Source organism: Artemia sp. Qi Xiang Cuo, chromosome 20 (genome assembly GCF_049724085.1).
Source record: "Artemia sp. Qi Xiang Cuo chromosome 20, ASM4972408v1, whole genome shotgun sequence".
NCBI classification, from domain to species: domain Eukaryota; kingdom Metazoa; phylum Arthropoda; class Branchiopoda; order Anostraca; family Artemiidae; genus Artemia; species Artemia sp. Qi Xiang Cuo.
The window spans coordinates 47,751,001-47,776,420 of record NC_142813.1 but is presented as its reverse complement, the minus strand read 5'-3'; the positions used below and the strand labels follow the sequence as shown (position 1 = coordinate 47,776,420).

The window sequence follows — 25,420 nt, the reverse complement described above, 5'->3', positions numbered from 1 at the left end:
ACAGATGTAAAAACAATGGGAATTAATAATTTCATCCCAAATGAGACTTAGAAAAGTTTCTCCAGTGTCTCTATTGAGGGCAACCTTATGATTCTTTATTTCCACTGCCTCCCTAAAAACTTGCATGAGACCTTTGACGGGGGCAATAATGGACGTGTTGTCAAATAAAATGAAATAGTGTGGATTGTCATACATTGTCATACATTGTCATACATGTGGATTGTTGAGCCAAAGTGGAATCAAAAGTCGCAGACCTTTAGCGTTGCTCCATAGCTTCGTTGATTGAGGACCTGTGTTCCGACAACCTCTCCCTCAATTGCTGGTAGGTTCTACCAACATAGAAACAACCACAAGAACAGGGAGCCCTATAAACCCCAATGCCCATAATGGGGCTGTTTTTATCTTTACTGCTGTTAAAGAAACTCTGTATTATAACAGAATTTTTAAAGATGACATTTAGGTTATTTTTTTTTTTCGAATTCTTTGTAGTTTGTCACTTAATTTTGGGAAAATTGGATACAACAATAAAGACTTTCTTATCACCCACCAAAGGGATGATATCTATTGGGGGTTGGGGAGCAGATGCATCCTTTTCTGCCTTTTTTTTTGTCTTTTTTCTATGATGGATTCCAGCGACTTTATAGGATATCCATTGCAATACAAAATGTCCCTCAGATAATTGAGTTCTGGGACAATATGAGTTTTTGAGCATATTCTAATTACACGATCTACTAAAGATATAACTATACCTATTTTCACGCATGTAGGGTGGTTGGAAGAGAAATGCAAATACCTTTGGCTATGTGTAGGTTTTCTAAAAATCGAAAATTCAAGGCTGAGAGATTTATGGAAGATTATGACGTCTAGAAAAGGCAATTTATGATTATCTTCTAGTTCTAAGATGAACTGAAAATTAGCATCCAGAGTGTTAAGATGAGTCAGAAAAGTGTTAAGTTCTAGCTTTCCATGATCCCACACAAGAATAACATTATCGAAAAACCAGCCCCAGAAAAGGTGTTTCAGAGGAAAAGTATTCAAAGCGTAGGTTTCAATAAATTCCATGTAAAACATGGCCAAAAACGGCGAAAGACTCGTACCCATTGGAACACTCATAATTTGGGTGAAAAATTAATTATTGTACCGAAAATACAAAGAAGATCTATTGCAAAGGCGAACAAGACGCATAATGGTTTCGATATCTAGTGTTTTATGGTCCATCTTGTCAATATTATCTTTTTTTTTTTTTTTCAAAATTTTGATCAGATAATTTTTGGTAAAACATGGGTGCGGGAGCGGGCCTAGTTGCCCTCCAATCTTTTTAGTCACTTAAAAAAGGCACTAGAGCTTTTAATATACGTCCAAAAAAGCCCTCTCCCGATATTCTAGGACATCTGCTTCGATGCAATCACCCCTGGGAAGAAAAACAAACAACAACAAGAAAACAACAAATAAAGACGCCTCCGTGATCTTTCTTCTGACAAAAAAACAAAATTCCACATTTTTGCAAAAAGGAGCTTGAACCTTAGAAAACCTCTATAGTAAGGTTTTCTAATATGCTGAATCTGATGGTGTTATTTTAATTAAGATTTGATGATGTGGTGTTTCTCCCTTTTTTCAAAAATAAGGCAAATTTTCTCAGGCTCGTAGCCTAAGATGGGCAAAACTAAACTAAACAAAACTTATATATTTGAAATCAGAATAAAAATCCAATTCTTTTGATGTACCTATTGGTATCAAATAGATATCTATTGGTTTTTTAGATTTTCGGTTACTATTGAGCCAGTTCGCTCCTTACTTACAGTTCGTTACCACGAACTGTTTGGATAGTTTGCAACCTCTTAGCACAAACAAAACTGGTTTGTGACAGGGGTTCATTCAGAGCGCATTACCGGGTTTGAACCCCTGTAATTTTTAAAAGCACGTAAAAAGATTCTTCAATTCCTTCCCCCTCACCCTGAACAAAAATACTGGCCGTGTCTTGTAATCAACTAAGCATTTCCTTAATAATGTATTTTTGGATCTTCTCGTTATAGGCCACGCATAGGCCTATAACGCATTTATTTAAAAATGCATTTTTTAGTCGTTTACTCTTCGCTAAAACAAAAAAAAGAGGCAATTCTTGCTTAGAGATTTTATGGCATATTCTGCATTTGTGACAGTCCACCCCCACTCTCATGATGGTCCCATGTACATCTCCAGGCTCATTTTCAACATAAGCCATTATCCTAACATCCTCCCCCCTGATGGACAAATATAGCCTAAATAATATCTTTTCAATATTATTATCTTTTCGATAATAATATTAATATCTTGTCAATATTATCTTTTAGTTTCTTTTGAAGGGCGCATTTACACTTTCTAATATCACATGAAGTATACATAGAAATGGCATCGAAGCTGGCCAAAATTTTGTCTTTTTTTATATATCAAGGTCTTTTAATTTTTCAACAAGGTGAACCGAATTTTTAATGTAAGAAGTTATCGTTGACGTAAGAGGACGAAAAATTGTGGATAACCATTTTCCCTGTCATGAAGCTGGAGAACTATAAGAGGCCACAATTGGGGTCAGAGGGAACTCAATATTTGCGAATTTTTAGGAGACTATACAGCTTAGGAGCGGAGCAACCTTTAGGATAAAATATTTTGTACATTTACGGAGTAATGAGTCTTTCAGGTTGTTAAATTCCCAGCTCTTTTCGTAGTTCATAGGTAAACTTGTCGGTGGGGTCTGAATCTATAGATTTATAAGTGTAAGTGTCGGATAAAATATCCGTAACTTTTTTGTTACATGAAATTTCATCAAGGATAACAATTTAATTCCGTTTGTCAGCCCGGGTGATAATAATGTCAGGGTCTTCTGTTAAATTTTTGTGAATTTGTGTTTCCCAATTTTTTGAGTTAGAGGAATCCGGAGTAAAGTCAAGAAGATTCTTAAAGATCTCTCCTTAAACTAAATTTGGATTATCCAACACCTCTTGAACCAAATATACCCTCCTCCACACTGGAGACAATCTCTGAGAGATTGACTCGTGTTTGAGGCAAGCAAAATTTTGGTCCCTTAGACAAGACATGCGTTTCTTCCAGTGTAAGAACTTTAGAAGATACGTTCTCAATGGCCAGACCAGGACAGAATCTAGGAAGAAAACATTTGGAATTGTGAAATTTTTCGTATTGTAAATTTACAAACTTTTCTGATAAACGAGTCATAGCCATAAAAAAGTCGTGGCGGAAAGAACTTTGAACTATTTTAGAAATCTTTTGAAAATCTTCTAGCGAGAGGTTTCGAAGCCGGGCCCTGGCACTTGGCATGTGATAGACTTGTATATATTGATTATCGTTGTAATTAGCAACCTCCAAATCAGTCAGCTTTGTATGCTACCCTTTCCTTGGGGAAATTGAGGACTCCCGAGGGAATAAAAAGAACGTTGTAGGGTCCCAATAACATGTGATCAACAGTTGCGTAGTCTATAGCATCTTAGTAGATTTGTACTGGGTTTTGCGCCACATTTTGTTGGCACCGAAGCTTGTGATGATGTTGTTCTTCTAACGTAATATTTCTTTCTTCTTCACTTTCACTTTTGATTTGTTCTGATTTTTGCTGTCGCTTGACTTCAAAAAGCACAATTCTTTATTTTTTCACTACATTTTTTACACGTTTTGATACTCGCTTTTTCGCAATTAATTGTAATTCTCACTGCCGCTTATCTTTTAACCGCATATTTCCTTGTTCTCGCTGTGGTATACCTTTTAGCCTTATATTTCTTTGTTGTTCACTTTTGTTTTTGAGTAGTTTTAATTCTTGCTGCCGCTTATCTTCGAACCATATGTTTTTTGTTCTTCAGATTTGTTTTTGACTCTTTGTAACTGATGCTGACGGTAGTATTCTGACTGTATATATTTGTTCTTCATTTTCGTTTATCATTACTTTAGGCATTTTTTCAATACCCTTCACCTTAGCTGCTCGGATTGGTCTTGTCACGTTTGATGGTCTGGTTGTTCATCTGTCATACATGCATTATGAAAGTACTTAAAATGCCTTTTGTAAATAAACTAATTACACTTAGTATTTTATACGGAGCCGTGTTCCTTTTGTAATATTTCAAGCGTCATAGATGTGATTCCGGTAATACAATTTCATTAAGTTCATCTTGTTGCGTTAAACTGTAAGCTTACTGGTGTTTATTCGGTTTTTTTTTATTCTATAAGTGGATTTAACCAAACAGAGAATAAAACCTCTTTTAAAATTTTAATCACCTTTAACAGACGTCCCTTTACACCACAAGCGTAAGGTTTCTTCAGCAGGCTGCGATTCCATATTAAGTCGAAAGCTTTAGCAATGTCGAATGCCAATAATATGATGTCGTACCCAAATTTAATCCAGATGTAGGGTCACTCAGCAGTCAAGTGTTGAACGCTTCGGACGGAAGCCATATTGGCGGCCGCCAATGCAGGAGAGGAGGCTGATAGGCCTATAAGAGACCACACTCATTGAAACACCTTCTGGTACATGCATAGAAATGACATAGGCAGATTTCCATATGCGTAGAAAGGTTCCAGATAAAAACGACAACAAAGGTCCAGCCAATACGGCACTCCAGGTCTTCAAGACAATGCTCGGTACATTTTCAGGATCCATAAATTTAGTGACATCAAGACTCTGCAAAATGCAAGGTACCTTAGAAGTGAAACAGTTTACACGATCAAGGACAGCATCGGTTCGATTAGAGTAATCGAAGACTTCTTCACCGTCGCCTTCCTGATTTGAGAGCTCGGTAAACACACTGGCAAGAGTTTCGGTCTTTGCCTGTTCGTCTTGGACAAAAGTCCCGTCATTAATTTAAAGGGATGGAATTGAAGTTCCTTTATATGACGGTAAGGCCTCTTTGACAACTCTCCGTCAGGTCTTTGCACAGGCAATTCGGAGCTTGGAAACAAATTCCTCTTCGTATTGAACACGTGATTGCCGAACACGTGACTGCGAACTGTGTCTTATCGAGCTTTTATGGAATCAAGTCTGTCCTTTTTGCTCTTTGCGAGTAGACATCGCGTGTGGACCCTTTTGTTTTTATAAGATAGCTTCTTTGCAGCGGACGTTGAACCAAGGTTCGTCTTTGCTCAATACCTGGATCCACTTCGATGGGATGTAACTAGCGATACAATCGAGTATGGCCTGCTCGTACCTTTCAGCAGCTTTTTCGGGTCCTTCAAGGAGGAAGACTCTCCGTTGCTGAGAAGCAAGTGTGTTCCTTAAACAATTCCCATCTACTCTTTTGTACTGCCAAGTTTGTCAATCGTGCTTAACAGGGGGAGGGATACGAAGATTTCCACGTGCAACGACATTAACATGGTCACTTGTGAGGGCATGAGCCTCAACTCTAAAGAAATCTGCGTAACATGTAAGAGATAGATCGCAACAGGATAATCCGCTTTGGCCATGTTAGGTAGGTAGGTTACCTTCTATATACCTAATATTCTATATTCTTATTCTATATTCTAACCTCATATACCTAATATTCTATATATAATATGCATTTTACATTCTACCTAATATTCTTGACATACTGAATAGTGATACTTGGTAAGCCGAATAGTGATCATATTCCTCCGGTCAAAGTAACCTTCAAAATCCCCTTACATGCCAGGGAAATAATAAAAAAAACGGTCAAAAACTTCGCGGCACGCATACTTCTGTAACAGAAAGTTTAACAAAGCGACGTCAAGCAATTCTACAGGCCTCAAAAGATACAAAGAAACAGAAAAAATAAAACTAACAAAAAGAAAAAAGAAACAGCTGCTGTTACTACTACTACTACTACTACTACTGCTACAACAACTCACTGCAGCACTAAGCCGCCAGGGGCCAACACATCTACACATGCTCCTCCACCATCCAAATCTAATCAAAGCCTCCCTCTTTATACCCTCCCAAGAATTCACCCCCAAATGGTTTTGGAAGAGATCATAAGAAGGATTTAAAGGAAATTAGAGCTTCATAGGAGGGAATAAAGAGTGAAACTTTGAAGAAATTAGGATGGAAAAGGAGAGTGCAAGGGTGAGTTGGCATCAGGCGGATTGGTACCACAAAGAGCTGTTAGAGGTAGTAGTTACTTGACAGGAGGCGATGTGATAAATAGCACACGAAAAAAAAAAAAACGAGAAAAATTTTCTTCGAAGAGTTGATGTAAGTTGTCACTCCACGTCTCATTCTTATTTAATTATAATAGCAAAATGTTTTAATTAAAATAATAATTTGCAATCAATTATAATTATAAGATAATTAATTATATAATAATTAATATATAACATAATTATAATAGTTGAATATATAAAATAATAATTTTACTTAATTATAAGAGCCAAATATTTAGAAAAATATAATAGCCAAAATGTTTTCATGCATTGCATGTGATTAAAGAAAGGGCTTAAAATATTTTGTGTGTTCTTGTGGGACGGACAGTGTTTGTCAGTGTGTCGTCATTTGGTTGCTTAACGCTTCAACGGCTATTTAGTTGTAGCAGTAGTAAAAAACCAGTTTTTATAATATTAATTTGCATTCTTACTATTAGATTTGAAAGATCTCGCGAATTTATCACATACCGTGTTTTTGACATAGATCATTTCCTGTAACTATTTAATAGCGAATCTCTTGCAAATAGCACTTGGTCCAACTTACTCTTTTAAATATAGAGACGTCAATAATTGTGAGCATGATCAAATTCATTAATATCTAATTCTGAAATTAGTGAAAATCTTTGTTACTTTATATGCTTCTATTTTATTCATTTATATCTTAATCAGGGCCATGTACACGATTTTTTTTTTTGGGGGGGGGGCAAAAGGATTTTTGGGGGGAGGGGGTTTACATATAAAGACTTTAAAAACACATTAAAAATATGTTTATATGCATTTTTGTTACGTTTTTTACGAGCCGAACAAACATTTCAGGAGAGGAGGAGTTCAAACCTCCTAACCCCCCCCCCTCCCTGGATACGGCCTTGATATTAATGTAACGATAGGATACAGTTCACTAGATATCTGCAAATCTTCGGGTGATAAAAACTTCTTGTTTATGTTCATTCATTTTTTCGGTGTTCCAAATGCAGCGCAAAAAAAAGAAATCAATTTTTTTCCATATTTGTACATTATATATTGCATATTATAAATTTCAACTTAAAACCCTTACCCAATCATATGATATTGTAGATACGCCCTTTTGACAACCTGGATAAAATAGTTTCTTTTTATTTAATTACAACGTTCATAATATAACAATTATATATTTGCAAGAAATACATTTTTACATATTTATAGTGTTTTAAGCGTTACTATTATAAACAAACAGAAAAAAGAAACTAACAAACAGACTAGCAAAAAGAACAAAGAAGCAGCTACCGTTACTACTACTACTACTACTAACAACTCACTGCAGCACTAAGCCGACTGGGACCAACACATCTACACATGCTCCTCCACCATCCAAATCTAATCAAAGCGTCCCTCTTTATACCCTCCCAAGAAGTCCCCAGTTTCCTTAAATCTTTTCTTACAATATCCTCTCTTGACTTATGTCAGTATAAACTATATATAAATATATTAAATTGGTATTTTGAGTGTTCTGTTTTAGAAAAAGAGAGTATACCAATTTCTAGTTTTGCTTTGTGAGAAATATACTTGAAAAAAAAATGCTTCTTGTGTGGTTATATTACTACACATTGTCTTAAACCAACTTTAAAAAAATTTTAACCAATGCTTATGGGGTAGTTGTTCTTTTCAAGTTTTGTGACTTCTGGTCAATGTATAAATCAGCGGTGTTGTAAAAAAAAAGAAAAAAAAAATATTCTGTATCAATGCTTTACTAATATGAGTGTTTAATATGGTATTTTGAGTGTTTAATAATTAATACTTATTTTAATATGTAAAGAATATAAATACAATTAAAATCCAACCAGAAACGGAATGTTTCTATTTTAGCGGCACATTGTATTGAAAAAACGAGTAAGAAAATAATTAGCCTCTTACTTAACAAAAAAAAAATTATTTGTATTTATTAGTGTGTGATTTTTTCCCTTATGCATACAAACGTTAATGCTATATATTTTATACTGATATCAATTTTTTTTCTTTATATCACAGCCCTAATTTTTTTCAACCTATTTTTGGTAAATCTTTGCCGAAATCAACCAAAGTTGGCTGCCACCTCAGCCAGTTTTTGTTCATCTATTATATTAAAATAAACAAATTGCGGATGCTCTGCAAAAGCTTGTAGCTAGTAACTCCCAAGATGATCTTTCTATCAAGGACCGATACATTTACCTTGTCCAAAATCACGGTCAGCAGAATCCAATAAAAAGTGAGAATTTACTGCTAATTTATTGACTGAAAGTGAAGCTAAATCAGTAATTTTCAATGCTTAAGATGTATAAGCAAATGGCTTATAGCCTAAACATTCATTAAGTTAATGTAAAATGTGAAGAAAATGTAAAGTGCTGTGTTTAAAGAAATCTGTGGTTACAAAACAAATTCTTATATGTAATTTAACCAAGGCATTTCTAAAACAAAAAAAAAATAAACGGTATATCAACCACATCACACAGAGAAATTAAATTTTTAATTGGAATTAAATTTAAACTCAAAAAAATTCGTAGAACTTTTCTAATATAAATCTAATTTAAGCAAAACCACTAATATTATGTTTACGCCACTTGGGGTCAAGTAAAACAGAAGATGCATATGAATAGGTTAAAAGAGAAATTGTCAGTCCTAGAGACAGAGAAAAAGAGAAACAAGGATGAATTTAAATTGAAATCCTTCAACAAAAAAGAACATGGCCTATATTGGACCAGAAACATGACCCTAAGGAAACCTATTGAGGGTATATGCACACAATGACCCAAACATGGCAGCATAATTAAGTTGTTTTAAAAGTAAAATATTGAGAATTGGGACAATTCTTCTTTAAATGGAGAGTATTGTGGCAAATCTTTCTAATTTCGTTAATTATCAGTTTATTAAAAATATACAAGACGCAAATGTGAAGTTTTGAAATACCACTTTCTTATTAAGATAAGGAACATATCCTGCTGATCTCTGTTTAATCGGAAGTTGACAAATTACCACTTTCTAGCATTTACGTGGGACGGTGTGGTTGATATACTTTGGGACTTTGTCTTATCATTGTAAGTGTCTAAGTATCTATTTATATATTATTGTTGTTTTATTGAGACTTGTGGTCTACTTGGGACAGCCAGTCCCAGGAGAGAAAATATATCCGATTATCTTATATGGTAAATGAATAAAAGTATTGCATTTTAGACGAACTCTCTACGATCTATTTTTAGCCTCTCGAACATCCCCAGTCGGTACGCCTCATTAGTTTGGTCATAGCCTAAGGCACGCTACCAAAGTTTAATTACCTTAGGGCCAGAGTTTATCTCCACTATAAAGGGAGAACAAACGCATCTACGGCTACAACCCCCTAATACCATAAGAATAACACTTCACAACAGAACCTCTGAAAATTCATTCTTTTTCCAAACATTTTCTTCTAAGATGCTTATGTCATCAGCATAATCTAAGTCTAGGAGAGTTTTACTTCTTCAATTGATTCCGTGTTCTCTCATTGCCTTTGCTGTGCTCCTTATGACGAAGTTCAACAAAATGGGGGATATGATGCATTCTTGTTTAACTCCTGATTGAGAGCGAAACCATCTAATGTATTTATCTGGTATGCCATAGAAGGATGCCACCTTCACTACAGCTTTTCTATCAGTTCAATCCAACGCTTGCTCATAATATATAAAACTGAGGACTAAAAAGGTTTAATAACTCAGGCACTTCTCAATTATTTATCTAAAAGTAATATTTGGTTGACTCATTCTCTACCCTTCCTAAACCGCACTGTTCTTCGCTCAAAACTGTTCCTAGAACAATTCTATGTCTTAAAAGTATCATCATACTTTTGCTTCCTACAAAGACGAATCTATAATCTATAAATTATGCCTCTATAATTACCACACTCACTCTTATCACCTTTCCTTTCATTCAAACTTGTTCATTCTTTTCTATATATTTCCACTGTAACTCTATCCCGGTTTAGCACATTTTCAAAATATTGTGTCCATCTCTCTCAATATAATCCCATTAAGGTGCAAAAGTATTTGTACACCTTGATACTTTCTTTCTTTTTGTATTTAATTATTTTATTTCTTATGTGATTTTATCGCATCTGTCGTCTTGAGTTTTGTTATTTTATGTTGCTACGATTACATTTCAATGTATTAACTATCACTGGGTGGTTCCACTATTTGAAATAAAAATCAGTGTCTGAGGAGCAACGCTCAAACAACAATGTCATCTTTTTTTCCCATATTAGCATATTATATATTGTACATTATAAGTTTCAGCTTAATACCCTTACCCAGTACTGAGATATTGCAGATACGCCCTTTTATCAACCTAGATGCACATATTTTATTTTGATTTAATTAAATTATTTATAATATAATAGTTACATATTTACAAGAATTATTAATTACATTACATATTCACAGATTTATGTTGTTTCAAGCGTTACGAGATACGTATCGTTTATCCATTTGAAGAAGATTGTCTCTAAAATATTGGTGAACCAATATTTTATTTTATATATTTATAAAATATCATATATTTATTTCATAGTTTGTTACTATATGATTAGAATTTAGATTTTTTTTAAGTATTAAGTACTCCTCAATTTCTGAACTTATGCGGCCACTAAAAATACAATCATATCAATAGCTTTATTGACATTATTTGAAATTAAGAACGGATGTCTGAGCTGTAACGTAAGTCAACGATATGTTCTTTTTCTGCGATCGACACAAATTTTTTATAACAGGTTCATCAGAAGACCCCCCCCCCTGGAAACGGCCTTGTGAGGCACCAACGTTATTGACAACTATTTATTTATCTTACTAGTCGGAACGATTGAAACTTACTTAAAACGGTAGAAGATCATGTTAAGTTTCCAAGATCTTGACTTCTCAAAATGGATTTTAAAGCTAAATTGAACAGGTCTATATCTCCGTTGGTTTAACATATCATAAATTCACTCAATAATATGTGGAAGCAGTCTTGCCTATTTTAGGAAAACAAATTTTAACACTTGACTGAAATTTTAACCCCATATCCCAGTAACTTAGATACGTTTTTATTTTATACATTAAGGTATTGGGTTGTCCCAATGTATCGCCAAACCTGTCTAATTTTAAAACAACATTGTCAATTACTGCGAAATACAGATCCCCAAATAGAAGTGATGTTTCTTGACTGGGTGGATGTGACTTCAGCCTAGCCTTTGATTCGGCATGTTTGAGATTAATATCACCAATTTTCTATAGTGTTGAGCCATAGAAAATCATGACTCATCTTGCTGGAAAACCTTGATACTCCTGAAAAATTACTCCACATAATCTTTAATGTCTTGTGTATTTCCTTTGCCAGTCTACCAGTGAAGCCTACCAAAGTGAGCATTTGATACGGGCTGCGAAATCATTTTGCCAGCATGTCTGAGCTTACCATCATCAGTTTTCTGTGGTGTTTAACCGTCAAAAACGTTGAATCAACTTACTTGAAAATCTTGGAACTCCTAAAAACTCTTCCTCGTAATCTTTTATATTTTCTATAGTGTCTTCAGTGTTTCCTCTACCTGTCACGACAGCAGAAATACCCCAGAGCTTTCATCGGAAACAGCTTCCCGGATAATATTTTATTGATCTAAAAATAAAATAATTTGTTATTGTATATCATTATTATTTTATTTTATTTATTTTTATTTCATATTGTTTATTTATATTTATATTATTTATTTTTATTTATATTTACTTATTTTATTATTTTATTTTTATTGAATATTAAATATTCTTTTATTATTTTTATTTTTTATCTTGTTTTTGTTTATTATTTTTTTAATATATTTTTTATTATTTTTTATTTTATTTTACCATTTTACATTTTAATTTTTTAATTTCTAATTACCGATAAAATTTTATTGATCTAAAAATACAATGATTTATTTTTTATTGTATATCCTTATTATTTTATTTTATTTATTTTTTATATTATTTATTTATATCTATATTATTGATTTTTATTTATTTTATTATTTTATTTTTATTGAATAATAAATATTCATTTTTATTGAATAATAAATATTCATTTTTATTTTTGTTTTTTTTATTATTTTTATTTTCTTTTATCATTTTTCATTTTTATTTTATAATTACCGGTAATGTTTTATTGATCTGAAAATAAAAAATAAGTGCTAATGAATAATTACTGCCCTTGAACTAGGGGCGTGCCCTTCAAATAAAAAAGTTGACATTTTAAAAATTTAACGAATTTTTTATACTAAATAAAGTTATTTGTAACCAATAAACATAAAATTTTGACAAAAAAAAAATTGATTTTTTGTCTTATTCTATGTCTTTCGATTTTTGCCAGCAAAAATACCAAAAAAGGTATTTTCCAATAAAAATATCAAAAGACGGGATTTATCAAAATCTGTGAGGGAGGAAACTAGGAAGGTAATTCTCTAGGGAAGGCCTTCCCTTTAAAACTAGAAAAAAGTGAAGGGCTATAGGACAAAGGTAACCATCTGAAGGAAAAGATGCAAGTTTAGCAACCAGTTTTCAATAAAAATTTTTGTTTATTAACGCTAGAGGAGGCCTTAAAATATCAACTTCATTGTGTAGAATCCGTAAACTTCATATAGTGAAGTATATATAAACATATAGTGCTGATGATTCGATTAAAGCATGTCAACGAACGATTATTATAAGATTAATAAATGAAGAATAAACAGAGCTTCCATCTGATACAAATTACCCGATGAAATTTCATTTATCTAAAAAGAATAAATATGATAATTTTATGCCTCTAATAGCCCAAAGATTTCACCCGGAGCAGACTAATAGGCAACACCATATGAATCTGGAAACTAAAATGTAAATTTTGAATTACTGCTTTTGAGTCACACTCTGAATAATAACCCTGTAATAGCCCAGAGCTTATAACTTTTGAATAGCCCAAAACTTTCCACTGAATAAAATTCCCAGAAAATAGATTATAAATCTGGAAACAAAAACGCCCTGGTTTTTGTTTCCAGCTATGCCCTATGAATTATGGCCTTTGAATAGGCCACAGCTTTCAACGGATAAAACTGCAGGAAAAAGTTGAAATAAAAAAAAGGTGAATTATTGCCTTTCAGTTATGTTTTTAGAGCTATGGCCCTTGAACAACCCACAACTTTCACTGGCTAAAATCCTGGAAAATATTTGATAAGTTTTGGAACGAAAGCGCTTATGATAAATTACTGTCTGGGAGTTATTCCCTATGGATTATGGCCCTTGAATTCACCGGCTAAAACACCCAAAAAAATATTTCATTAATATGGAAACTAAAAAAAAACAACAAATAATGGATTGCTATCTATGAGTTATGTCCTTTGAATTATGGCCCTTGAATAGTCCAAAGCTTGCACTGGCTAAAATTCCTAGAAAATATTTTACAATCTGGAAAAAAAATCACATAATGCATTACTGTCTGTGAGTTGTGCCCTATGAGTTTTGGCCCTTGAATATACTACATTTCGCCGGCTAAAATCCCGGCAAAATAGTTTAATAATCTGAACCAGAAATGCAGAAGACGAATTTACGCTTTTAAATTATGATTTTTCAACGGGGAATTTTGTTATTATATGCATTTTATTATATGAATTCTATTTAAATTTTTAATTATTGAACATTAAGTATTGAATAATTTGAAAATAATTATTAAAAATTTGAATAATTATTGAAAATTTTGAACATTAACCCTGCGACTGGAAAAGTCGATGTTTCAAGGTTTTACAATGTGCCGAAGAAATACATCAACTTTAAGAAATATGACTTAAATAGCCCTCCAGCCCCAACGTGTAAAATTTTGTAGCTCTAAATGTGGAATTATCGAACTTGAAACTTACCCTGCCACTTGAAAACTTAACAGTTAAAGACTTTACAATATTAAGAAGAAACATACCAATTTTAAGAAAAAAACTCTTATAGAATTATTTTATTTGCTAAAATTTTAAGAAAAAAAGATCTGTAAGCTTTTTTCTACAGTACTATAGTTTTCAGAATATTGGCACTACTATTTTACAGTGAGTGTAAACGATCTAGATAAGTTACCACTTTGTGAAAATTCGGTTTTTGTTTCGAAAAAAAAAATTCATATAAAAGTCATCACAAACACTTGGAACAGTTAAAATAAATTTTGCTGAAGATGAGTGTCAGTTATAAATAATTTTTTAATTTGACTGTCATATACAGAATAATTTGTCGGTATAAATGTGCAAAAAAACTTGTCAAATATAATAAAAGGAAGTAAAAATTGCTTTGCGAAAGAGAGATTAAAACACTGCCCGTCTTTTCACCGAGCGACGCTTGGTTTCCTGGTACCTACCCTGCCACAGAAAGACCTGATAATTGAATATTTCAACATATTTGGAAGAAATATACCGGTCCCTGCACAACACCTGCGTACAAAATTTTTGTGGGCTAATCCCCAGAGCATTCAACTGGATTAAACTGGATTTCATTGGCTTTCATTGAAAACAACTTCCTCGATAAAACTTTATTAATTTGAAAACAAGAAATGCAGAGGATGAATTACTGCCCTTGAATTATGGGTGTGATAACCAAAAAATCATTAAGATTTAACGATGTTTTTTACGACCTAATTCCATAAAATAAAGGTACTTGTAGAAAATACTAATAATATTTTTTTTCAGTAGAGCTGCTTGTGACCAAGCAGTACTGGGAGCTGATAAATTAACTCAAGTTTGTCCCTGAGAAAAAAATTAATGCCATCAACTACCCAATAAAATCATTAAGGCAAATTATAAAAACTGAATAGAAATATTAGTTGCATTTTCAATCTCTTGTTTTTTAATTTTACTATACATTGGATCGAAAATAAAAAAAGAGCCACCTGTGTAGAAATGGAGCAAAAGATGTATCTGTTCACTTTTTTTTTTTTTGACTAGCCTATTTTGAGCAAATTAGTTTAGCCCTAAATTTTTGTGTTATTAATTAAATAAAACAAGTATAATATCATTAAATGAATAAAATATTAATTAACTAAATACTCGGCAAAGGCGTCAAGGAGGGGTCTGATTAGTAATATTTTAAAAGGAGCTAAGGGGTGTTCCCACCCAATATGAAACTTTGTTAGGGCTCCCAAGTCTCACCACCCCCCCCCCTCGGAATTTTTTTTTTCCAACTCGTAAAAACGTAACAAAAGTGAATATAGGCAATTTTTTATGCGTTTTTTTTAGTTTTTTGGTACCCCCCCCCCCCCCGAAAAAAAAATCTTCGATAAACCTCCTCTGAAAAAATAATCCTGGATACGGCCTTGCTTACCATAATCCAAATTTTTATCATAATTGACATACACAAAACTGACATTACAAAAAGTTTGCTTAAAAATATGCTGTAGGTTATCAAACGTTCATTTAATAACAGTTTAATGCTGATAATAAAACGAGGGGGTGTCCACCCTCAAAATTTCCTACACCGAGAAGGCACTGAGTGTTGGATAAGTGGCGCTTCAAAATATACACTTAGCAACAGAAAGTGAGCGACCCCTCTGCTAATTAAAAGGAAAAATACCCACTCGATCTGGGTTGGCCAAGTTTTTTTCAGCTAGGTCAACCTTGGTCAGAACAAATATTGTCCGCTTCCCCTGAGGATCCATTTGAGAGACTAAATCTGAAAATAAAACAAAACATTAAACACAGAAAAAACAACTCTGAATTAGAGACGAGCCAAGAAAAAGAGGGGGGAATCCAGGTTTGAGCCCCCTTCCTTCCAAAATAGAAAAATTTTAAAAATCTAGCTTTTGACTTTTTAACGAGTAAAAAGGCCAAGCAAAAAGCCCCCTCTCAATTCAAATTGACCCCTATTTCTCCCAAAAAGATATTTTTAAAACATACAGCCTGTACTGCTTCATAGTAGAGCTTGTGCAGTCATTGTTATGTTGTTTTCTGTTTTTCTTATGTTTGTCTATTGGTTTTTTCCTCTGTTTTGACTATTGCTTGAACTCTGGACTGTTATTTTTAACTTTTGTGGGTAAAACATGAATGAATAAAGTGTCAACTACCCCTTCAATTAAAAAAAAAAGTTACAACAACAAAATTCCCCAATTCAGATACATAGTAGACAGACGATAAAATAATTTTCCGATTTGTATCGTAACTCTTTCGGAGTGAACATTCTTTTGTTTAGGATAGACAGTGGCTTTCTAGCAAAACTTTCAGATATTTTAGAGAAAGTAGTTGCCAAGCAAATAAATAATTAATAATAATAAATAAATAAATAATTCTTATATTAAAAAGCTAAGCAAATAAAATCCAGGATTCAGATCCATTATCAAATCCCGACAATCTCTGAGCCTAAATCCTAAGCTCAATTACTTATGTCTAAAATACAGTATTAACAAAATCCTGTTTCGAAAGCGATTATTCACTCTATATTGCGACTTTATTTTTGGTGATTCGGCTTATTACTGTTAGTGTATATGCGTGTTTTAGATTTTTGATTGGTAAAAAAATCATCTTCATTTCTAACCCCCATCTTAATCGATGCAATAGGAGTCATTATCTACACCCTAGCACAAAATGCGAAGAGCAGTTTTCGTCTTACCTTAATTTATAATTACGTCGAACAGGAGAGACCACACCTCCCTCTCCTTAGCTAGATTAATTATTAATAGATATAAGTTGATTAGAAGAGGTCACGCCCACCTCTCCTTCCGAATCAATACATATTATAAATCTTTAACATGGTACCGTTTCAATACTAAGATGAATATGAATAGTAGAACGTTCTTCTAGTTTATCGTTATCAGCACTATTTATCTTATATAGGTTATACCCCCAATTAAGAATCTTGATTACCGTTATACGCCCATTAAGGTAAACCACTAAACGAACCAAAACGGGGCTTAACTCAAAGACTGTCTTTTACATATTTAATATGTTATATTAAATATAATATGTTATACATATTTAATGTTATATTAAATATAATATGTTATACATATTTATAATATGTAATACATATTTAATATGTTATATTAAATATAATATGTTATACATATTTATAATATGTATAACATATTTAATATGTTACATGCCAAAAAGAAGAGGTATTATTCAACCTCACACTGCAGTTTTCCTTAGATTTATTTCCTATTTAAGGCATGACAAATTGTTCCTTCTAACTATTACTTGACATATCACAATATCTTAAATATTACAATATTATAACCATAAGAATATTATATATACCCTTTGTCTTTGAATCACACCAACATTTACTCAGGGGCTGTAATTTAGGCGGCAATTGCCCCCCTGATTTGGAAAAAATGACCTTTTTTGATACCTTCATTCAAAAATCGAAAAAAGAATATCAACTCGTAGGTTTTGGAAAATACCTTCATTTGTATCTTCATAAAACCCAAATTTTCCTTGCCCCCCCCACGTACATTTTTTTTATTTATCGTCCATGACCATTTGTTCTTTTCTTAGTTTATTTAGTTGCGTGCGTGTACATATTTGTTAAAGAAATAACGTTAATGTTATTCTAATATTTTTCATCGAAGTAGAGCCTGTTTCTCTGACGCTGAATCCTAATGATATATACCCAAGTTTGATAAAAATATAATACTTCAGAAACAAATTCGGGCTATATATTTGCACTTTAGGGGGGGGGGGGATAAATTAAAGCGGGTGTGTATGCAAATGTGTTAGCTACAATTATACAGCATATTATGAAGTAAGAATTTTGTTTTCTGACTTCAAACTGTCCAAATACTTTACCCCCCCCCCCACCCCTTATGTGCAAATATATAGCCTAAATTATATATTCCCATCTATTCTTTCACTTCTCTTTGTCTTGTCTCACGCTAAGCTGAAAGAATCCAACGCAAAAAAACGGTTCTACAATGCGTCAATGGATGAACAACTTGAGTGGTCGGGACTATATCATACAAGTACCCAAACCTGTTTTGCTACAGCTCTAGATGCATCCTTGGAGCTATTTGAAGCCAATCAAATATCAAATTGATTATTTTCGTCCCACGTTTTCTGGTTATTACTACTACTAACAATTCACCGCACCACCAAGCCGCCTGAGGCCGACACAGCAACGCAACACACATTCCTCCTGCATCTCAAAATATTTACTTCTTCTCTGAGGATCGGTCCCCTCCCCCCCCCCCATGTAAATTTTTGTGATTTATCGTCCATGACCATTTGTGCCTTTCTTAGTTTATTTAGTTGCGTGCGTGTACATATTTGTTAAAGAAATAACATTAATGTCAGTTTTAACAATTCAGAAAAGATTTTAAATATCTCAAATTATATCTGAGCTTCTGTCGTGACAATTCATTATTAGCGACTGAAAAGAGCCAACAAAACAAAGCGATTAAATTTTAGAAGCGTTACGTTAAAAAAAAGTCAAACGTGACATTTTCGAAACGAAATTTTCTTTTCAAAATTTATACGAAAAATGGAGAACAATTTCTCCTTATACTCTCTGATTTAAGGCCCTTTAATAAAGAAAAAAAGTTTATAAATAAAGAAAAATATACTCTTTTAATATCTGTTAAGCAAAGCGCTCTCTATTCAATGTCCCTAAAGCATCGGCAACATTTTCAATCGAAGCAGGTAGCACCAAGCATTTAAAATTTTCTAGCAGGTATGCTAGAACATTTTTATCCCCCCACTGTACTTTCTGGCTGAAGGGCCATAAAACGGTGATCAGCACCGCCGGTAGAGACTATAAAAGTCCAATCCCGTATTCATTTTTTTTTCGTTTTTTCACTAGATTAAATAAAAAAAACAAGTTTTTTAAACTGAAAGTAAGGTGCGACATTGAAACTTAAAACGAACAGAAATTATTCCGTATATGAAAGGGGCTGTCCCCTCCTCAACGCCTCGCTCTTTATTCCGTATATGAAATGGGCTGTCCCCTCCTCAACGCCTCGCTCTTTACGCTAAAGTTTGACTCTGTCTCACAACTTTATTTTTTAAAACAATAAAAAACTTTAGCGTAAAGAGCTAGGCGTTGAGGAGGGGACAGCCCATTTCATATACGGAATAAAGAGCGAGGCGTTGAGGAGGGGACAGCCCCTTCATATACGGAATAATTTCTGTTCGTTTTAAGTTTCAATGTCGCACCTTACTTTCAGTTTAAAAAACTTGTTTTTTTTATTTAATTTCTGATCGTTTTTTAGTTAATGCAGCTTTTATTTGCATAAAAATTTTACTTTTCTTTTGCTAAATGAATGTCTTTACAAATTAACTTACGTAACTAACTTCTATATTCGTATATTTTTCTTCTGGCAAAAGTTCAAAGTTGCAGATTTTTGCAGATATGAGCTTGAAACCTATGTAATAGGGTTTTCTGATACGCTGAATCTGACGTTGTGATTTTCATTAAAATTCTTTCACTTGTAGGGGATGTTTCCCCTCTTTAAAAAATCGAGTAAATTTCCTCAGGCTTGTAGCCTTTGATGAGTAATACTAAACTTAATAAAATTTATATATTTAGAATCAGCATTATAAACACATTCTTTTGATACATTTATTGACATCAAAATTCCGTTTTTAAAAGTTTCGATTACTATTGAGCCGTATCGCTTGTTTTTTTATTGTTTTTTTTTATTACGTATATGTTATTACGTATATGAGGGGTTCTCCCCTTAGTCAATACCACGCTCTTTACGTTAAAAGTTAAAAAAAAATTTGATTCACAAACCCCTGAATCACAAAGGCCGTTTAATTAGAAGAGAGAGCTCTTTTGAAAGCACTAAAAAAAAAAACTGTAGCATAAATAGAGAGGTATTGACTTGGGGGAGAACCCCCTCACATACGTTATAATTTCTGTTCGTTTTAAGTTCTAATATTCCTTCTTACATTTCAGTTGAAAAAACTTGGTTTTTTTTATATTTAATTTCTGATCGTTTTTTAAATAATGCTTGGAAATCCGGCACCCCCTTCATAGAAATGTCCCTTACCCCAAAGGAACATCCTCCACGGACATATTCTCCAGAGTCACTCCCGCCTCTAGCCCCCCCCTCCCGACAAAATCCGTCCTGAAAATGGTTGTATACTTCCCAATAACCAATAAATAATGCTGGCAAGTCCGGCGCCCCCTTCATGGCGATTTCCCTTCCCCCATGAAAACTTCCTTCATGAACAGATCCTCCAACATACCCCCCGACCCACCCTTCCCTCCCACTAGCAGAAAAAAACCTCCTGAAAACTTCTGTATACTTCCGAATAACAAATACTATATGTTAACATTGGGTAAAGTTCATATCTTTTAGCCCTCCCTCTGGGTACTTCGGGGGATTAAGTCATCCCAAAAGACATATTTATCATATTTTCGACCATGCTGAACAAAAGGGCTATCTCAAAATTTTGATCGGGTGACTTTGGTAAAAAAATGAGCGTAGGAGGGGGCCTAGTTGCACTCCATTTTTTTTGGTCACTTAATAAGAGCACTAGAACGTTTAATTTCCGTTCCAATGAGCCATCCTACAATATTCTAGGACCACTGGGTCGATACGATCACCCCTGGGAAAAAAAAAAAACAAACAAACAAACAAACAAACAAACAAATAAACACGCATCCGTGATCTTTCTTCTGGCAAAAAATGCAAAAATCCACATTTTTGTAGATAGGAGCTTGAAACCTCTACAGTAGGGGTCTCTGATACGCTGAATATGATGGTGTGATTTTCATTAAGGTTCTATAACTTTTAGGGGGTCTTTCCCCCTTTTTTTGAAAATCAGCCAAATTTTCTCAGGCGCTTAACTTTTGATGGGTAGCTCTAAACTTGATGAAAGTTATATATTTGAAATTGGCATTGAAATCTGATTCTTTTGATATATCTATTGGTATCAAAAACCCGTTTTCTAGAGTTTCGGTTACCATTGAGCCGGGTCGCTCCTTACTTACAGTTCGTTACCACGAACTGTTTGATAAAGACAAGAAGTCTCTATAGCAAGTCGTTCTGCAACTTTGACGTCACCCTTCAGACGTTACAAACTGTCTTTTAAAATACCTATAGCAAGGTATTTCTATAGCAAGTAGAACGGGTAAGTCTAACGGGTAAGTCTATAGCAAGTAGAACGGGTAAGAACGGGTAAGTCTCTATAGCAAGTCGTTCTGCAACTTTAATTTGACGTCACCCTTAAGAGGTTACAAACTGTTTTTTGAAATACCCAGAACGTTTTCTTCATAATTACAAATTACTTTTCAGTTGACTATGCATGAAAATTACTATTTTCAAAAAGCTTTACATAAAAAAACATTTTTATAATAAAAAGGGAGCAGTCCTTTTTTTCAATTTTCGTCTACAAAGCTACGGGCCGTGGTTCGGTTTACTAGACGGTAGACATTGCTAAAAACCATGATTCAGAATTATAAATATTCAATTTCGTTGTGTCAGTCACGAGTCAAAAAATAAATAAAAGTTCAAATAGGGATAAAATCCTTTTAATAGACAGTGATGATAGAAATTCACAAAAATACCAGATATTTCGGTCACATATACAGTGACCGTCATCAGTAGTAAAACTCTGAAGGGTTTTACTACTGATGACAGTCACTGTATATGTGACCGAAATATCTAGTATTTTTGTGAATTTCTATCATCACTGTCTATTAAAAGGATTTTATCCCTATTTGAACTTTTATTTATCGTCATGGAAAGGCAGTGTGGTCTCCGAAATTATCTGAGTCAAAAAATTTTTACGAGTCGAAAAAAGGTACTTGTATGATAAACCCCCTACAGCTCAAATTATACATTCATTGACGCATTATAGAACTGTTTTGTTTTTTTCTTTATTTTCTTTCAGTTGAGCGTGAGACAAGACAAAGAGAAGTGACAGAATAGATGGAAAATGTGTAATTTGGGCTATATATTTGAACATTAGGGTGAGGGGGGGGGGGGTACAATTACTTGGACAGTGTGAAGTTATAAAACAATTCTTACTATATAATATGCAGAATAATTTTACCTAGCACATTAGGCATGCAGACCCGCTGTACTTTAAAAATATTGAAGGGAATTTTGAGAGATGAAAAAAATAGTGATGGCATTTTTTAATTTACAGAAAAAGACATATCACAATATTAATACGGGGCTCTAATAGATACAAACTTTTCCTTTTAAAAAATGTCAAGATACTACTAATTAAAATGAATTGAAAATGCAGAATAATGAAATTAAGGCATTAGCATGACCTTGAATAGCAAATTTCAAATATTGAAAAAAAACCTTGAAATTTTAGTTCATTAAAATGAAGCATAAATATAGAAAAAGGTAGAAGTCCTAATTAAGACAGAGAAACAATTTTTTCAAAGAAAAACAATGTCTTGCCGTACTACAATGGAGCAATTTTACTAAAGCTCTAACCCTATGTTATTCAAGGCGCTCTAGCACCCTCCCCCAGAGACCTTATTATCGTTAATTTTTTCTCGTTTTTTTTTACAGTTTTTCTGTGAATTGAAAATCTTTTTGTCATTCACGAAATTCCCCCCCCCCCCCTACCAGTCCAACAACTAAATTCCTGGCCGTTTGCCTGTTGAAACCTCACTTCATTGTACTTTTTTTTTTTTTAAGTGCAGACTAGTTTTCAATATATTCAGAAACTGTGCTTCTTTGATCAATTATTTTTTTTAGCATAAACATTTTTTTCTAGGAAACTAAGTAAATGACAGGGCAGCGAAAAGAGTCTTGTTGCAATGTACTAGAACAAACCTGGGTACTTTTATGATATAGACCCAACCTAATATTCTTCATCGAAGTAGAACCTGTTTCTCTGACGCTCAATCCTAATGAAATTAAATAAAAAAAAAGTTTTTTTAACTGAATGTAAGGAACGACGTAAAACTTAATACGAACAGACATTATTCCGTATATGAAAGGGGCTGTCCCCTCCTCAACGCCTCGCTCTTTACGCTAAAGTTTTTTATTATTTAAAAAAATAAGAGTTGTGAGAAAGTCAAACTTTAGCGTAAAGAACGAGGCGTTGAGGAGGGCACAGCCCCTTTCATATACGGAATAATTTCTGTTCGTTTTAAGTTTTAACATCGTTCCTTACTTTCAGTTAAAAAAACTTGTTTTTTTTATTTAATTTTTGAACGTTTTTGAATTCATGCAGGTTTTGATTTTGGCTCACCATACATGAATAATTAAAACAAAATTTGCATATTAATTTTACTTTTATTTGGTTAAATGGCTTTCTCGAAACTTGTTTAATTTTATTTACGAACGTTTTCATTAGTAATAAATATACGTAACTTACTAATTAACATAGGTAACGAACTTTTATTTAACTATATTCATATATTTTTAATATGTATAGTAGGGGCTCGCCCCCTAGTCAATACCTCGCTCTTTAAGCTAAAGTTTCGATTGTGTTCCAATTCTCTAAAAATGACCCCTTAATCACTAAGGCCGTTATTTAGAATAAATAGCTCTTATGAAAGTACTAAAAAATCTTTGGCTTAAAGAGCGAGGTATTGACTAGGGGGTGAACCCAATCATACACGTAATATTTTCTGTTGGAAAACTTGTTTTTTATATATTTAATTTCTGACCTTTTTTTTAAATAATGATGGGAAATCGGGCGCCCCCTTCATAGCAATGTCCCTTCCCCCATAAAAACTTCCTTCGTGGAAAGATCTTCCCAAATAACCCCCTACCCATCCACCCCCCTACTACCAGAAAAAATTCCCCCTGAAAACGTCTGTATACTTCCTAATAACCAATAGTATTTGTTAATATTGGGTAAAGTTCATAACTTTCAGGCCTCCCCCCGGGGACTTCGGGGGATTAAGTCATCCTAAAGGACATAGTTCTCATGTTTTCAACCATGCTGAACAAAATGGCTATCTCAAATTTTTGATCAGGTGACTTTAGCAAAAAATGAGCATGAGAGGGGGCCTAGTTGCCCTCCTTTTGTTTTGGTAACTTGAAAAGGACAGTAGAACTTTTAATTTCCGTTCGAATGAGCCCTCCCACGATATTCTAGGACCACTGTGTCGATACGATCACCCCTGAGAAAAAAAACAACAAAAAAACAAAAAAACAAATAAACACGCATCCATGATCTTTCTTCTGGCAAAAAATGCAAAATTCCACATTTTTGTAGATAGGAGCTTGAAACCTCTATAGTAGGGTTCTCTGATACGCTAAATATGATGGTGTGATTTTCATTAAGGCTATATAGCATTTAGGGGGTCTTTCCCCCTTTTTTCGACAATCAGTTAAATTTTCTCACGTAACTTTTGATGGGTATAGCTAGACTTGATGAAAGTAATACATTTGTATTCGGCATTGAAATTTGATCCTTTTGATGCATCTATTGCTGTCAAAAACCCGTTTTATAGGGTTTTGGTTCCAATCAAGCCGGATCGTTCCTAACTTAAAGTTCGTTACACTAACTGTTTGATTTACGAAAGCATGATAAAAATACAATACTTCAGAAAATAATTGGGGCTATATATTTGCACATTAGGGAGGGGAAGGGGTTGGTGAAATACAGCGGGTCTGCATGCAAAATGTGTTAGGTAAGATTACTCTGTATATTATAAAGTAAGAAGTGTTTTATGACTTCAAACAGTCCAAATACTTTAACCCCTTATGTGCAAAACATATAGCTTAAATTTTAAATTTTCCATCTATTCTGTCACTTCTCTTTGTCTTGTCTCACGCTAAGCTGAAAGAATCAAACTCAAAAACACGGTTCTACAATGCGTCAATGGATGAACAACTTGAGTGGTCGGGACTATATCATACAAGTACCCAAAGCTGTTTTGCTACAGCTCTAGATGCATCGCTGGAGCTCTTTGAAGCCAATCAAATATCAAATTGAAAATTTTCGTCCCACGTTTTCTGGTTATTACTACTACTAACAATTCACCGCAGCACCAAGCCGCCTGAGGCCGACACAGCAACGCAACATACATTCCTCCTCCATCTCAAAATATTTACTTCTTTTACTTCTTCTCGGAGGATCGGTTCCTGATGAACCATGTCAAGGTTTTTCTTTTAAGATGATGCAACCAAGAATTTTCACACATTAACTACGACTAGATTTTTAAAGGATAATTGCATGAGACGTAAATAGCTCTTAAACAATTAACTCATGTCAAATATAAACTTGGACCAAAGAGACCTTAACGAAAACAATGGATTTTTGTAAGAAAAACTTGGTTTCGTTGATTTTTACCGTAATTAAATAAAAAAAAAACAAGTTATTTCAACTGAATGTAAGGAGCAACATTAGAGCTTAAAACGAAAGTAAATTCATCCGTAAAGGAGG

At 33.6% G+C, this 25,420-nt stretch overlaps 1 protein-coding gene across 1 annotated transcript in view; it reads right to left on the bottom strand.

The window, feature by feature from the left end:
- Window positions 1–25,420, bottom strand: part of LOC148940298 (dynamin-like GTPase OPA1, mitochondrial) — a 173,823-nt gene that overhangs the window by 27,289 nt on the left and 121,114 nt on the right. The window contains 3 exon segments of the mRNA XM_089106123.1: window positions 11,625–11,699; window positions 11,701–11,754; window positions 15,691–15,785. Coding sequence (XP_088962249.1) covers window positions 11,625–11,699; window positions 11,701–11,754; window positions 15,691–15,785 — 224 coding nt within the window.